We start from the raw sequence: 17488 nt of genomic DNA on the forward strand, positions 1-17488 counted from the left end.
AGGCATAGCTGGCAATGAGCAGGCCCACTCTGCAGCTCGCGCGCTGATAGTTACACTCCGCGAGACGCAGAAGCCGCCCTGCCACCTCCATGATCACGGCTACGCATCTTCCTCACCCGAAGATGACGAAGACGAAGACGACTATGACCCCGACGAAGCTAAACAGCAGATAAAACTTTCGTCCCGTACTGCGCTGAAGGAGCACCTTCCACCCATCTCCGACCCACTGCCGCGAGGCTTTGGGCGGAGAACGAGGGTGCTCTTAACTCGCATTAGAACCAATACCGCCTGCACGCCGAACAGAAGAGCAGCCTGGGAAAAGGCGCGCACACCACCGACATGCTGCTACTGCAAGGACCCCCAACATGCGGTCGACCTAGTTCACCTGTTATGGGGCTGCAAAGGCCTTGAGGCAACAAGGAAGAAGCACATAGAGGACGGTGTGACATCCATGGAGGACTGGGTCTTTCCCCCAGGCCCTCCAGATAAGCAATATCAAACTCTACGCACGCTTCTGGATTTTATCCACGAAGCTGGCATAGAAGTACATATATAATTCCCTTCCCCCATACCGCGAGTCCAGGCCGCGATGCCATTGACTCATTCCTCTCCCCCTCCCCCTTAAAGCGGTTCAAATAAACGTTTTATACTACTACTACTTGAAAGGGGTCTATTGGCAGAACCGAGCTGTAGCATTTCTCCCCATCTGTAGCACGGAAACATGAAAACACTGGAGTTTATGTGAGTTCAGGAACACCACCACCTGGAATAATCAAACCCGTGCACAAGGGTAGCGGTTGCGGTAAGGCGCCCGCGTGATTCTTCCGTCTTTTATCTAGCCCCAGCCTTGTTCCTGCTCCACGAGTGGTAACTTTAGTGCACTACTACGCTTCTCACGCGCTCAAAGTCTTTCTGAAAATTACTGATTTAGTGGTCTTCGATGACGCTCAGCAAGTTTCTAATTGGAACATTATGTCTTTTCATTAATTCAAAAAGTTAATTAACGAATTTTAAATAATTAGACGACTGATCGTTACGATTAGCCCCTATACTATGTCCCCCTGACATTATAACTAATATTTATTTTTCGTCGCTTCAGTCTTTGTAAAAAAATCTCCAAGCATGCCTCCGCGAACAACTGTGACCTAAACTGCGGATTTTTTTTTTTTTTTTTCAGCCGACTATGTTTAGTATCGCTTTTAAAATAATACCACGTGTAGAACCTTTCATTGCCTTCCAAATTAAGCAAAGTTTGTGTTTTTATCATGTACGAGTACTGAGAAATAAATTATGAAACAGAAAAGGTTTTCACTTTTTGTTCAATTTTAGCACGCTGCATAATTTTTTTTTTTTTTTTGCGTCACGGTCTTTTTAGTTTTTCTTAGCCAGAATACATTCCGTTAGAGGTATATGCACTGGTTTTGAGTTTTAAGCTTGTAAATATTCTAAAAAAGAGCAAACGCCGGTGGTGGGTTTATGGGTTATAGCTGTATATCTTATTCTTTATTATAAAAATCTAAGGGACGTTTAATAAATAATCATATAAAAGACATTGATGTCGTTAGGCCTATAATAACAAGTTTGCAATTCCAAACGTCTGAACACTACAAAATCGCAACTGCCGAAAGTGGGTTTTCAGACAATTTCCGCCGGTGCCATGACTGAAGAGGCCTCAAGCCTCTCCAATCATGGCACCGCATGCGCTACACAATCTATACTACGCTAGAAATGTCAAAGTATAATATTTTAAAATATTAAAGTAAAATACACTTCCTACTGGAAGCCTAGATTTTTAAATGCGAAATTTTATATTTTTAATGCTAAATTCATGTTGATGACACAACAGAATAATTATTTTTGCCACTCCTTATTTTTTTTCGTTTTTATTTTACTTTTAAGCTTTAAAAATATTAAAACTTTTTTTTTTATACAGCTGTTGAAACTGAACAAAAAGTGAAAACCTCGTCGTTCTTTCCCGCTTCTTTGAGATTTTTTTTTCTCAGAAACTTAGCATGCAGGAGGTTAAAATAAAAAGCATTGTTCATCTTGAAATGTGCGCCACAAAATATAAAAATTTGAGGCAAAAAAAAAAAAAATGACTGCACCTCGTTGCCTGAATTCAAATGAAACCGCCCATATATATATATATATAGGCTGGGGCAAGATAAGAGGTGGAAAAATCGCGCGGTGGGGCCTTATCGCAACCGCTAGCTTTGTACCTGCTCCACGAGTGGTAACTTTAGTGCACTACTACTCTTCTCACGCGCTCAGTCTTTCTGAAAATGACTGATTTAGTGGTTTTCGATGACGCTGAACAAGTTTCTAATTGGAACCATATGTCTATTTTCATTAATTAAAAAGTTAACAAATATGAATTAATTAGTCTACTGATCGTTACGATTAGCCCCCTATAATATGTCCCCCTGGCCGCATAACTCACCTCCGAAAGCGGCATAAGCGTAACTTTCACGGCTTTTTTTAAACAAACCTGTTAAGCTTTAAAAAAAACACCATATATATATATATATATATATATATATATATATATATATATATATATATATATATATATATATATATATATATATATATATATGGGTGATTTCATCTCAAATCGGGCAGGCTAAAAGTGTCTAATTTTTAATTTTCACGAAAGAAATATATGTTTTGGGGGTATTTCTCAAATGAAGGAGGGCGCAAACCGCATGTTCTCCCGATTTTTTGTTCTCGAGTTACGAGCCGTAGAAGCCGCAGTGGCAGAAACTAGTGTTTTTGCCTGCCGTCACAGGTTGCGTGTTTGACACCCTCTGCTGACGCTATTGTTTTCTCTACACCCTTTTAAATTTTCCCCCTAATTTAATAGGTATTATAAAGATACCTTGATGTATTCAAATATTTTTAGAAATTTTATTGTTTTCTAAAACACATGTCAAACTCGTCGCTCCGGTCGCTTTTCGGTCAAATTTGACAGGTCATTACTTTGTCTTTACTTAAGGTAAATTTTTTTTCTTTGGCTCTACAGAAAGCCCAAAGCAAGCCCATTATATATATAATAATATCATTATGATCTGTCGACTAGCCGCTCCGCTACCTTCACGTAAACGTTGTAAGAAATAACATATGTTGAAAGTTTGAAATCGATTTTCTCAAAAACCCCATTTTTGTAAATTTTTATTTTTTTAAATTCTTTTAGACATACTAGTCGACTACAAGAAAAAACAGTCTAGAAATGTAATATCTTGGTTGTATCTCCTCCGTTTGAGCCGCAATCGCGTGAAATGCGTGAACATTTGTTATTTTTTACAACGTTTACGTGAAGGTAGCGGAGCGGCTACTCGGCAGATAATAATGATATTATTATATCTATAATGGGCTTGCTTCGGGCTTTCTGTAGAGCCAAATAGAGAAAATTTACCTTAAGTACAGACAAAGTAATGACCTGTCAAATTTGACCGAAAAGCGACCGGAGTGACGAGTTTGACATGTTTTTTTAGAAAACAATCAAATTTCTAAAACTATTTGAATACATCAAGGTATCTTTATAATACCTATTAAATGAGGGGGAAAAGTTAAAATGGTGTAGAGAAAATAATAGCGCCAGCAGAGGGTGTCAAACACGCGACCTGCGACGGCAGGCAAAAACACTAGTTTCTGCCACTGCGGCTTCTACGCTTCGTAACTCGGGAACAAAACATTTGGGGAACTTGCGGTTTGCGCTCTCATTCATTTGAGAAATGCCCCTAAAACATATATTTTTTTCGTGAAAATTAAAAGCTGGACCCTTTCAGCCTGCCTGATATGGGAAATTTCATCTCAAATCGGGCAGAATAAAAAAGTATGAATTTTAATTTTCACGAAAAAAATATATGTTTTGGGGGCATTTATAAAATAAAAGAGGGCGCAAACCGCATGTTCTCCAGATTTCTTGTTCTTCAGTTACGAAGCGTAGAAGCCGCAGTGGCAGAAACTAGAGTTTTTGCCTGCCGTCGCAGGTCGCGTGTTTGACACCCTCTGCTGGCGCCATTGTTTTCTCTACACCTTTTTAACTTTCCCCCCTCATTTAATAGGTATTATAAAGATACCTTGATGTATTCAAATAGTTTTAGGAATTTGATTGTTTTCTAAAAAACATGTCAAACTCGTCACTCCGGTCGCTTTTCGGTCAAATTTGACAGGTCATTACTTTGTCTGTACTTAAGGTAAATTTTCTTTATTTGGCTCTACAGAAAGCACAAAGCAAGCCCATTATAGATATAATAATATCATTATTATTTGCCAAGTAGCCGCTCCGCTACTTTCACGTAAACGTTGTGAAAAATAACAAATGTTCACTCAATTCACGCGATTGCGGCTCAAACAGAGGACATACAACCAATATATTACATTTCTAGACTGTTTTTATCTTGTAGTCGACTAATATGTCTAAAAGAAATTAAAAAATAAAAATTTACAAAAATGGGGTTTTTGAGAAAATCGACCTCAAACTTTCAACATTTGTTATTTCTTACAACGTTTACGTGAAGGTAGCGGAGCGGCTAGTTGACAGATCATAATGATATTAATATATCTATAATGGGCTTGCTTTGGGCTTTCTGTAGAGTCAAAGAAAGTTTACCTTAAGTACAGACAAAGTAATGACCTGTTAAATTTAGCCGAAAAGCAACCGGAGTGACGAGTTTGACTTGTGTTTTAGAAAACAGTCAAATTCCTAAAAATATTTGAATACATCAAGGTATTTTTATAATACCTATTAAATGATGGGGAAAAGTTAGAAGGGTGTAGAGAATACAATAACGTCAGCAGAGGGTGTCAAACACGCGACCTGCGACGGCAGGCAAAAACACTAGTTGCTGCCACTGCGGCTTCTACGGCTCGTAACTCGAGAACGAAAAATCGGGAGAACATGCGGTTTGCGCCCTCCTTCATTTGAGAAATACCCCAAAAACATATCTTGTTTTCGTGAAAATTAAAAATTAGACCCTTTTAGCCTGCCCGATTTGAGATGAAATCACCCATATATATATATATATATATATATAGATATCAGTGTGTCGAACCGAAAAAAATACGGGTTCGGTTACGGTTCAGGTTCAGGTAAATTTATTTTGTTCCGGTTCAGTTCCGGTTCGATTAATTCGATCTGCGTACCGGTTCGCGAACCGGTTCGGGGCGCTGAACCGGTTCTCGAACCGGTTCGGAAATTATAAATGACAAATTGCAACATCAAAATAAATTACAAATAAAACATCTGAAATCAGCACATACGAAACGGGATACATCGTAGTGTAAGGCTCAGGGATTTCTACCAGGAATGGTTTCTTTATGTACACTCAAAGGTTACCTCACCGACGTTTACGCATTCGGACTTCATCTAATTGGGTCCGACGCAGTAGCTGTAAAATCCGCGACCTCCTTACAAACCCACTTACAAGTAGAACTCGCTAACTATCCCGCCACCTCGGCGTGTAAGCAATTGAAGGAACAGTGGGAAGAAAATACAGCTTTCTTTATTTGAACTAGCCTTCGGTAACTCAAATTAGACCCTTAAAGAGGCGGTGCAACGATATTCAATTGGAATGTTTTTCACTTTACACGAGCTTACTGGCACTAGTGGGACTCAAGGATACTCGCACGCAACGCCACTGACCAAGAAACTCCTTTGTTGCGCTGTAATTTCGAGGACAAAACCGAGTGTTTTCATTCAATCTCTCCTTCGCAAAACCTTATGACGTAGCTGGGCGGTAGCAGTACCGCCCAGTGACGATATTTGAATGCTGTTCATAGATTGGACCCGAGCATGGCGTGGACACTCGATTTGGGCTCGTGATAATCGATAGCTCGAGAAGCATTCGGGTAGTGTCCTGTGTCCAATCGCTGCAATGACGACAACAGCCGAACCATAACAATGTCTGGAACTCAGCGCGTGTCCTGTGCCTTGCCAACCCCAGCGCATGGCTATGATCAACATTGGCGGCATATAATCGGCTCCAGATCACGGGGCCGCTTGTTCTGGCTGCGAGTTGAGGGGGTGAATTCTGCTCGTTTTTCTTTATTTTTTTCTGCGACTTCGATTGCGTGTGGTGAAAACGAACGGGTATTTCACAGATCCTTAACGTCAGGGATTCGTTCTAAGCGGTATTTGCGCAAAATACAAATATTAGTGCATCGCACCTTTAAAGAAGTTTTCATTAAACAAGATACGGAATATGAAAAACACTTCACCGAACGCAACGCCAGAAGGACTTAATAGGATAAATATTAAAATGGAAGAGTTCGCTGTCTCACAAATATGTTAGCTTCTAAGTGCCTATACGAAACCGGATGCATTATTATCAAACTCCACAGCCTTTTCTTTTCTCATTCCGATGGAAGCAAGCTTCAAGAACTCGCGCGTTCTAGAAACGTGTTATGAAATGAGCACACAGCAGCATTTAGGATTTACGAGATTGTAGGAAAATAAAATCCCGTGACGCGATTTTTTTTTTTTTTTTTGCACAGCTTTTCAATTTTTTTTTTTTTTTTTCGTGCAAGCCGCGACCAGCGCAATACTGGTTCCTATGTCAAGATTCATGGATGCAGCGTTTATATTCCTAAGACTGAGTGGAGAAGAAAAATATGTAAGCGAGGTGTGTGTCAGTTGACGGCACTTAAAAAAACAAATGGCATTGATAGCACATTCATTGTCAACAGCGCGTGGCCGAACCGTTTTGACATGAGCCGGTAACCGTTATTTTTTTTCCGGTTCAGTTGCGGTTCGGGTTCATCGCGATAACAATATAACGGTTCGGGTTCGGGTTCAGTTCCGGAAAAAATACCGGTTCGGTTCTGTTTTCGGTTCGGTTCGGTTCCGGTTCGACACCCTGATATATATATATATATATATATATATATATATATATATATATATATATATTGTAATGATCCCTAGATTAGTCTTCCGAACTCAGTGGATGATCTCAAACGTTCATTTATTCTGCCTTATTCCGTTCCTCGTTTTCTTCTTCTCTTTTTCGTTGTCCTGTTTTCTCCATTAGAATGGCAATCTGGGCTAGTTGGTTCATGATAACTTTCAGGGCGCCGAAAATACACAAGGACAAGATACAAGAAAGGAGACGTGAACAAGGCGCACTCGCAACTAGCGTTTATGAAAAAACCACTCTCTTATATACTCATGGAAAACAACACAGTCATACTACACAGTCATACTACACAGTCATACTACCCAGTCATACTACCCAGTCATACTACACAGTCATACTACACAGTCATACTACACAGTCATACTACACAGTCATACTACAGAGTCATACTACACAGTCATACTACACAGTCATACTACGTCCGGTGTAGCCCCCTTCGTAGAAAAGTGTGCTCTTTTGCCGATAGTGACACAGACGTGTCACTAATGCAGTCCTTGCCCTTTTCTTTTATTTCGAAGGCCTCGTGCAGCTCCCTCGATATCCGATCGGCGTATCTGGCCAAAAACCTCGTGTCACTAAATGACGGTGTGCAGGAGCAACGGCTGCAGTGCGTGGCGAGGTGTCCCGACGGGGTAGCCCGTGTAGCCGCAGCATGTTCGCGGGCGCGATCATTAAAGCATCTGCCCGTTTGGCCAATGTACGATGCTCCGCATGACATGGGGATTTCGTATATGACGCCCGTAGCACATTCCGTGTACCTGTTGCGGTGCTTCGTATTGCAAGGATCTGCTGACACACGGGGATTGTTGATTCTGCGACACAGTCTCGATAGTTTGTTTGGTGCGGAGAACACAATAGGCACATCGTACCTATCAGCAACCTTTTTAAGATTGTGGGTTAGTGAGTGTACATAGGGGATTACCACCGGCCTCACTGCTGCTCTTTCACGGGGCTGCCTCCGTGTGCCTTTGAACTTTTTTATTAGGGTGTCCGCTACATCCACCAGAACTCTCTGCGGGTAGCCCGCTTTTTGCAACCTCGCTGCCTGTCTCGTGAAGCTCGCTTGAGCGGTGTGTGCACACGATCTTCTTAGTGACGCCTCGAGACAACTAGATGCAATTCCTCTTTTTACAACTTTCGAATGGGCCGAGCTGAACGGAAGGATACCCTTCTTAGAGCGTGGCTCATATGTCCAGCATATGTGATTTTCTTCAAGACTTAGCCTAAGGTCCAAGAACTGTATATGCCCGTTCTTTTTTTTCATAAACGCTAGTTGCGAGTGCGCCTTGTTCACGTCTCCTTTCTTGTATCTTGTCCTTGTGTATTTTCGGCGCCCTGAAAGTTATCCTGTTTTCTCTCACTCCTCGTCGTCGTTGGCAATCTGATCCGAATCAACTTCATATATATATATATATATATATATATATATATATATATATATATATATATTTATTTATTTATTTATTTATATATATATATATATAAACTTATAATTTGAGTTACAGACGTGTGTATTGATATGTTGAGCCAATCTTGCGGCAAACACATTGTGCAAATTTTGCTTGCGGTTTCACATCCGCGATGCCGGGCCTTCCACCACGCTTTTTTTTTTTTTTTTTGCCGCACGAGCCACGTCGCAATTGCGAAATCGCACGTAGAATCGAACCATGTGAATCAGTCTTATCTATTGGGATCAAAAAGCACCCTGCCGCACATGGCACCCAAAATGGCGCCGATGCCACTTTTCGCAGCGTAACCTTGTCCAGCGTAAGGTGTCAAACATTTTGTGAGAATATCTCGAAAGGCTTCGTCCCTTACCAGTGTCCGTGAGGAGGATAGCACTAAGGCTGTTCTTGTAGGAAGGGTGGCTGTGGTACCAGAACATTACGTGGTCACTCCTGAGGAAGTTGAGGTGTGTGGCGAGGCTGACGGTGAGTGGCTGGGCCCCCAAGGGGATGGACAAGCTGTGCAACCGGTAGCGCGGTCGCTCCTGCTGGTCCCAGGCCCGGGCAAACGCCAGGGTGAGCCGGCTGTCCAGCTGCCACCGTGACATGCTGGCCAGGAAATTGCCACGGTAGCCGTCCGCCGCTATCGCATAGGCAACATCTGGGCTGGCCTGGAAACGTGTGCCACGTTTTAGAATTGGCGAACTCAGCTAGCCATTATTTGTCTTAAGAAATAACTGTTCTGGAAATTGCGTCAGGTCGGTGCAGGAGGTGACGTCTAACCCTGCGCGTTGGCCAGGGTTCGAGGCCCAGCCCGACCGGGCTTAATAATTTAGACTGGATTCATATTTCTAAGCAGTGCTTAAAATTGGACGACTCAAATTTCTAATTGCGTAGTAATATAGTAAAAACACCCAAATGCAAACGAGCGCCGAGTGTAAACGTCGCAGAGTTACTTCCTTTGGATTGCGTGCTTTGAGCACCGTGCGATTCGTGTACTCACGCTCTGAAAGTCCTTGGGTATGTCCTGGGAGTGCCTTGAATTGTTGTAGTGTAATATGGTGTCTAGAATAATGGCCCCTTGAAACTTGGACGAGTCTCGGAGCAGTTCGCTCGGTATGAGGAAGTCGTGCACGAAATAATAGCTTCCGACGCAACCCTGGAAATACATCGCACATTTAGAACGCAATCAATGGGCCCCGCGACAGTAGGTTGCATGCGCCGCCTTAAAATGTAGGAACCTGAAAGGTACGTATTCGACGATATCTATAATATCATGTTGTAGCCTATAATGGTAGTGCGCAAAGTTAATAAAATACCCAAATAAAAATAACGAGAAAATATATAACTGTCAGAATACAGTATGGTAGAACTTATTTTTAAACGACATGAGATCCCCATGAAAACATCAACCCGGTATGTGTTGATTAAAAGTGCTGAAGCGTTGACAAACAGTTATAGGGTGATTTCAGATAAGATCGACCAAAGGGTGGCTGGTCGATATTTTTAAATCAACTGATGTTTTTATATGACATTGTCTAGTGTCTGGTATAAACGAATCCACACTTAGTTTTGACCAGAAAAAAAATTTGGAGACAAGAAAAATCGTAAGGCAGGGAGAGGTGGGCAGTTGCAATAACGCGCACTGATGGAGGGGGCAAGTTTGAAAGTGAATAATTAAAACAAGAAAATTAGGAGAATTTTAAAACTTTTTACAAACAAACTATGGGTACAACTTGCTTGTAATATAAAGTAATAATATTTATTAAAAATTTATTTAGTTTTCTAAAAATTGCCAAACATGCCTGCTCGAACGACAAATGGCAAACTTTGGAAATCTTTATCTCATGAAATAATTTAATCATTATTACATAACTTGCAGACATTATTTTACTAATATATGGCTATTATTGAAAAAATAAATAAGGTATCTGAGTGACACAATAGTTACAATATATTTAGGCAAACATGGGAAAAAAATCAAACAAAGAAAAATTCCAATGCGAATAAAAAAAAAACACCACCTTCGATTTTTTTAAAATTTGGGTATTCTGTTATACTCTATTTCGGCATTCATTTCTATTAAAAACATGTTGCATCATTGCACTGTGAAAGAAGAAACAACTCCCCAAAGTAGGGTCCTTTTTCAAAGCCTACACTTAGCAGTGTCCTATACAAGAAGTGACTCTGAGTTCCAGTTTCATGAAACTTGCACAAATCTTTTATATACATTTATTCAGATGAGGTCATTGATAAAAAGAGCGATCGGTCACACAGTAAAAGGGAGGAGAAACTATATACAGCATTTTACATAAGCGTACAAAGTGGTATCATATTAGAGACTAATGATTTGAGAAAAGATGATGCAGTGTGAAGTTGTACCTTCCGGTATATTTTACATCTAGAGTAAAATAAATAACTTTACTTCCACACACAAAAACAAAGATATAATAGTAAGATATTTAGGTTGGCTGTGTATTTACGATTACAAACAATTTCAGGTGACGGATGCCATAGTGCCTAACTGGAGCAGCTTCGATGCTCTCGGTGTATGAATGAATCGTGGCAAGCCGATATATTTTATCCTGCTCGAGGATAACCTTTTGGGATTTTTTTTTATAGTGATCAGATAAAAATTATTAGTAACCACCAACAAAAACAGTAGGTTAAATACCCCGTGAAGAAAAATGTGATAAATAAGATGTCCCTGCATTCAAAGTGAGCAGTCCTTGGGAAATCAAATTCGGCACTTTACGCTAAGGTTTTCCTCGCTGTACCCATTTAATAAAGTTGCTTCCAAGCAGATCCGACTGTCCGTGCTACATATACGTCACAGGTCCCTTCTGTTGATGACTTGCTGAGCCGCCACGCGTGCCAATTAAGACTGAATGCCAGGGAAGGCGCGCACCGTCAGCCACTCTTCTTTTTTTTGTTCACGATACCGAACAACCTCATTTTCGTCCAGATATACAAGATGCACGCCTTTCAGTTTCTTTGATAGAACGCTCACCATTGTCCTGGCCGTCTGAATTGCGCTTACTGAACGTTCTCTCAGGTTGTTCAGCGTGGCCTGGTGCTTCACGAGTCCGCCAACTCCGTCACATGCATTTTTCCCATGTCCAGATGCAGAAAATAACCACTGGGCTTGTGGGCAATCGTCCTTTGCAAATTGGTGAAGCTGGTAGCGATTCTTGAAATGACTGGCGGCGCCGTCACTTACGTACGTCACGTACGAGTATACCGCAACGTTGTCTTCAACCCACTCCTTCACTTTTTCTAGAGCCAAGCAAGCGTGAGCGGCGTCGTGACACAGGTCCTCACTGATGATGGCAAAGCTGTTTGTAGATTTTCTTGTCGTCACTACACATGTAAATATCGAAACTTGTTTTTTTTTTTTCCAGTGATATGCTTGCACTTCGTCAGGAAGCACGATGGTCCAGTTTTCAGCAAAGTCAAAATGAAAGACAATGCTCCCGCGTTGCATGCACTGTTTTTCATTGTAGATCGCTTTACCTTGCGTTTGCCGGATATGGTTGTGAAGTACCCAACTTCCAACCGTCACTTGGATGACTTTTAGGAAAGTCTCAGGTTCCAAAGTTTTTTTCACAAGGTCGCCGGACTCCCATGTTGCAAGCACAATCTCTTCATCCTCCGGGATATCAAGTTCCTGGAGTGTAAGAAACTGGCCTTTTGGGCAGTGATCACAGTCTCCTTGAAGGCACAGTTCTGTTGCTGGGTCGCACAGAAATGCCGAGTTCATTTCACCAGTGTTGAATGTTGAGCCTGTAACGTTCTCTAGAGCGGCAATACAAAGATAATAATTGGCGCAGCGCACACAAACGCACACTTCCTGGTGTGGAATACATTGGACCCATCTAGGGCGCAACGAATAAAATTTCGTTAGCCCAACGCCGGAATCGGGATGCTTGTCTTTGTATATACGGAAGGCCTCTCGTATTGAGCGTGTCATGAAGCGCTTTGGCACGAACGTTTTCTCTCCGTTGAGCATGACAGAGATGACGTCCTTCTGGTTGGGACTTTGGCGCGAACATTGTAGCTCGTCTTTCGTGAAGTACTCTAGGGCAGCAGACAGGTTCTCAGGGCTCACCTTGCACCTCGTGTAAGGATCCGGCTCATACCACACGCCATGCTTTTCCTTGAGTTTTCGGGATTTACTGATGAGGTACATTGAGGCCTGTGGAATCATCTTTTGAACCTCATTCTTCGTCAGTGTTGACGGCAGGAGTGTAAGCAGTTGACAACGTTCCCGGAGAGAGGTGGCGCTTTCAAAGGCCTGCCGAAAGTTGTCCACCCACTCAGTGCATGTGGAGCATGTTGGTTCGGACGACCCCGATGGTGCGTCCCTGTCGTACGCAATACGTAGCCTTGAGCGTATATTCTTGACAGCAACCTGCTCCAGTTCTGTCTGCTTTCTCTTGACATAGGCAGGCCTGTCCCGACTTCTTACGACGCTTGGTTGTCTCAGCGGCGACACATCTGTAGGTAGTATGCTGCGATTTAGATCTTCAATTGCTTCTTCAGCTGGCACAAATATCTCAGGGCACTGCTCTGAGCTTCGCGTCGAGATCTCCTTAGTGATGTGCACGAAGCAATGGTAGCACAGGTAGTCCGTCGCACTCACTTTGGTGGAACAGTCAGGCGGAAGAATTTGCTTCAACGAGTTTAGGTCCAACTCGCCAACACTTCGAAAATTCCGCTGCTTTGGTATACTCTTTTTGTGTTTGCAAAAGTAATCTGCACAAAACACTCGTTCGGAGCTCCAGGACGTCTTCATAATGTATACATAAATAATAGAAATTAAACCCCAACTGATGGCATATAATTGCCAAGTGAAAGAACTACTGGGTGCACAAGTGACAAGTCCGAGGCTGAGGAGCTCACTCACTGCAAACGTACATTTGAAAAGAGAGGTCACAACTGAGGCTGTCGGCAAAGCTTGATCCACGTCAAAGGAAGAAAGAGGGAAAGTCCCCAGACAAAAGATTGTGGTCAGCGGCCTTCGAAAAAGACTTCTTGGAATCGCACTGTCGTCCCTCCACGCGCTGATATGAAAGCACCCGAGCTTCTACCACGTGGTTCATGACACAGCCTGAGCCATGTCGGCGACCGGTTCGCGAGGGGTTGGCGGTGGGGTTACGTTGATGGTCACTCGGATTAGCCCTTGCTGTACTGAGCTACCGCCTGCAGTGCCTTATCGCCGGCTGGTGTCAACAACGAGAACACACACACCCTGTCTACACCAAAACTACAAGCGTTCACCGCACACGCGTCGCCGCCGCTTTTAAGCTTTTGTGAAATTGCTTTCTTTTGCCGCGGAGAACCGCCTTATCTTAACTACGCGCCTGAAATCCTTCCAGGCGGGCGTACACAATATCAAGCGTTTCGAGAAATGCCCGTGGAGTAGAACTATGGGAAAATTCGGAGCCCGCGATGTCGATATCGTCGCCGTTGTGTTAGTACGCCGTCGCGTACTGCAGTCCCCCGTTGGGGGAGGGGGGGGGGGGCGGTCTTACTACGATAACATGGCGACAGCGTTTACACTCTATGTATTTACGCGAGGCTCGAGTATTTGGGGATAATGCTGCCGGTTGGTGTGCCCCTTTGTGCCTGATATTATCGCCCGTGACGCCAGCGAGTGAGATGGCGACAGGCATGACTGCTCAGTAAACAGGCGTCGGCGGCCATGTTTTGCTGGTTGAAGCGAACCCCCTTGTCCTTGACAGCGAGCGGGGAAATGCGAAAAAAAGATTGTATCGGCCGTTTTGCCAGAACTAGCGACGAGTGTCGTCTGCGGTTTCCGGCAACTATTTTGCCATAATCGTGAGCTTAGCGACGAAATGATTTTTGCTAGCCACAGAACACTACCACGCAGAAAGGGAATGCTTGAACATGTTTTTGTTCTGGATATATATCAGGGATATATATGAGAGAGAGAGAGAGAGAGAGAGAGATGAAGGTAGAGCGGAAGAGGGAATAGCATATAGTGTCGCAGGAGAATAAAGTAAACAAAGTTCCTAGTGGCCGATGGCTGCATGATCTTTTCTCGGATCACTAGTCCGTAATATGGTACCTCTTTGTACACAGTAGTTTCTCCTTAATTTAAGTGTGTGAACGATTTCTTTAGTTATCATTGGCCTCATCTGAATAAAAATATATAAAAAATGTGTGTTCGTTTCATGAAACTGGAACTCAGAGTCAGTTCTTGTACAAAACACTGCTAAGTGTAGGCTTTGAAAAAGGACCCTACTTTTGGGAGTTGTATCTTCTTTCTCAATAAAATGATGCAACATGTTTTTAATGGAAATGAATGCCGAAATAGAGTATAACAGGTTACCTAAATTTAAAAAAAATCGAGGGTGGTGTTTTTTTTTTATTCGCATCGGAATTTTTCTTTGTTTGATTTTTTTTCATGTTTGACTAAATATATCCTAACTATTGTATCACACAGATACCTTAGTTATTTTTTAAATATTAGCTATATATTATTAGAATAATATCTGCAAATTATATCAAATGATTAAATTATTTCATGAGATACAGACCTCCAAAGTTTGCGATTTGTCGTTCGAGCAGGCATGTTTGTCAATTTTTAGAAAAATAAATAAATTTTAAATAAATATGATTACTTTATATTACAAGCAAGCTATACCCATAGTTTGCGCCTAAAACGTATTAGAGTTCTCCTAATGTTATCGCTTTAGTTATTCACTCTCAAACGGGCCCCCTCCATCAGTGCGCGTTAATGCAACTGTCCACCACCTCATGCCTTACGATTTTTCCTGTCCCCAAGTATTTTTTCTAGTCAAAACTAAGTTTGGATTCGTTCATACCAGACACTAGACAATAACATATAAAAACATCAGTTGATTTGAAAATGTCGACTAGCCATCCTTTGGTCGATCTTATCTGAAATCACCCTATAGCGCATTGGGCCTAGCGGGAACATCCAATTCGACGCGAGCAGTAACAGTAACGCAGTCAAATACCCATGAAAGTATTTGAACAAAAAATTGAGGCATACCCACCGCGTTTTTCACCCAATCATACCAAGTGATTCAGCACATTTAATAAAACTAGGGTTGCTTTGCCATGCTTTTTTGCTCGTGCGAAAAGTTGGTGCACATATCTTACAGGCGCCCCCTGAGCTGAGACTCCAGTGGAGGCTACGTCCTCGTTGGGCCAGTTATACGCCTCTCTTTCAACACGTCATCACGCTCTCAGTCATACCCACCATCACCCACGCGCGGAGAGCCGGGTCAGGTGATAAGAGGGATGCGGCTGATTGGTCCGGCGGGCACGTAACTCCCACCCTACTCTCAGCGTAATTACGGGTGAACGGAGTATAGTTACCGCCGCAGTGACCCGGAGGTTAGACCACACAAATGCGAAATCAAATCGGGGTAAAATAAGGATATTCTGCACAAGTCGAATAAAAAGGATCGCGAAACCACGAACATCGAAAAGTGACAATGCTCAATATTTCGAAAATTTTTAATAAAACAGTACAAACACAACTACGAAAGTGAAAGATTTTTTTTTTTTTTTTTTAAGATTTAAGTCGAGTTGGTTGTCTGCGCACCAGGGATAAATAGAAGCGATATCAGTCTGTAACTAAGGCGCAATCAGGGACGTATTGCTTCTATCACACCTTTCGGTATAATTTCATACCATGAGCAAACCGAGACAATTAAAGTATAGATCCTGTATTTGCAACTCCAAAGGAGGCGACGTCACCCATCGAGGAAAAGACGCGAAGGACAGAACAGGAGAGGGGAGTTAAGTGCACATCGTTGGGGTTGCGAATTGTCTCCCGAATGTCGTTCACAAAAGCACTAAAAAGAGCAAAGAACCAACAGTGGGGCCTACCACGCCCCGCGATTTCACGAGGGCCCTTCCTGGCATCGTGATGTAACTCAAACCACGGAGAGCGTTTGTAATTCAATGGCGGATACCTCCCGCGCAGATCGATTGCTCATGCGCATGCGCGCGTTGCCGCGCGGCAAGGAGGACGGCGGGCGGAGAGGCTGTGTAAAGCTTAAAGCTTCGCACCTTGTATTGCAATTACGTGTTGCACCTGGCCGGCGATCGAGCAGTTGGAAGCCCTCTCAGATCTAGGCACAGTAGACGCGATCGAATGCTCGTGTCGCCACGGGGAGCGCATCGGGAGAGAACTTTGCTCTCGTGGCCAGGAGGTGGCGCTTTGGCACCCCTGGCGGAGCGAGGACGAAACTCCTCGTCTATCGGTGCAAAGAACGGACGAACGGTGAGAGGACTGTGGAGTCCGACGCAGGCTGATGAACGGTCATGTGGTCTTGTGTTTAGTATTCATGTGCGTGTAGCCTCGGTGTAATATGGTGTTTGTGGTTAGTTTATGTGCGGCTTTTTGTTTTTCTCTTTGTGTTAGAATTTTGTAAATAAACGGGAGCGGAAAACCGGTCCATCGAACGAACCAATGCCGGTGTTTGTTGTACGTGGCACCTAGTCAAGGAACGAGTCACGTCCAGGTCAACATATCATGGAGCCGGCTTGCCGGTTGCGGTACGTGTTTCCCACAAGCCCAGCGGTACCCGGGAAAGAACCGAAAAAAAAAAAAAAAGAAATGGGCGGGCATCCCCGTGGGAAACGCAGTTTAATCTCTGCCGCGACTAGTTCGAAACACACGAAGAGTACGCGTGTTTAACCTATAAAGTAATTTTAGAAGTAAAATAAAAACGATCTACAGATTAAAGTAGCATGTTATTTTTACGGCAAATATTATTCAAAGCTTATATTACTTTTTTTTTTTTGCGTTGAAACGATTTACACATTAAAGTAGCCTAGTTTACGCCAGCATCGCTGTTCCTTTGCAAAACCCCAAACAAACGACTTTCTTCTTTTTTTTTTCATTTTTCTTCTTTTTACGTCACGCGCAGTGACGCGATTGCTGTGCCATTTGCGCCGAGGCGCTTCCCCTGCTACATGCTTTTACATTTAACCAATTTGTGCCAAACTCTAATGTATTTTTTTCATTATTGCAAGCGGCGAGATGTTTTGGTGGTGCCCTCCTATGGTTCCCCCTTGTGACGTCATTCCCTTGCAAACAACAAGTTCGATGGTGTTTGT

The 17488-nt window shown here is 42.8% G+C and overlaps 1 protein-coding gene across 1 annotated transcript in view; it reads right to left on the reverse strand.

The window, feature by feature from the left end:
• LOC8051698 overlaps positions 1-17488 on the reverse strand; it is a 66002-nt gene that overhangs the window by 13613 nt on the left and 34901 nt on the right. Inside the window, exons 5-6 of the mRNA XM_029968631.4 lie at positions 9369-9524; positions 8739-9036 (exon numbers count right to left, since the gene is read on the reverse strand). Of these exons, the coding sequence (XP_029824491.2) occupies positions 8739-9036; positions 9369-9524 (454 nt within the window). The remainder of the gene's footprint in view (positions 1-8738; positions 9037-9368; positions 9525-17488) is intronic.

This window comes from Ixodes scapularis, unplaced genomic scaffold (genome assembly GCF_016920785.2).
Source record: "Ixodes scapularis isolate PalLabHiFi unplaced genomic scaffold, ASM1692078v2 PGA_scaffold9__187_contigs__length_104089568, whole genome shotgun sequence".
In the NCBI taxonomy this organism is placed as follows: Eukaryota; Metazoa; Arthropoda; class Arachnida; order Ixodida; family Ixodidae; genus Ixodes; species Ixodes scapularis.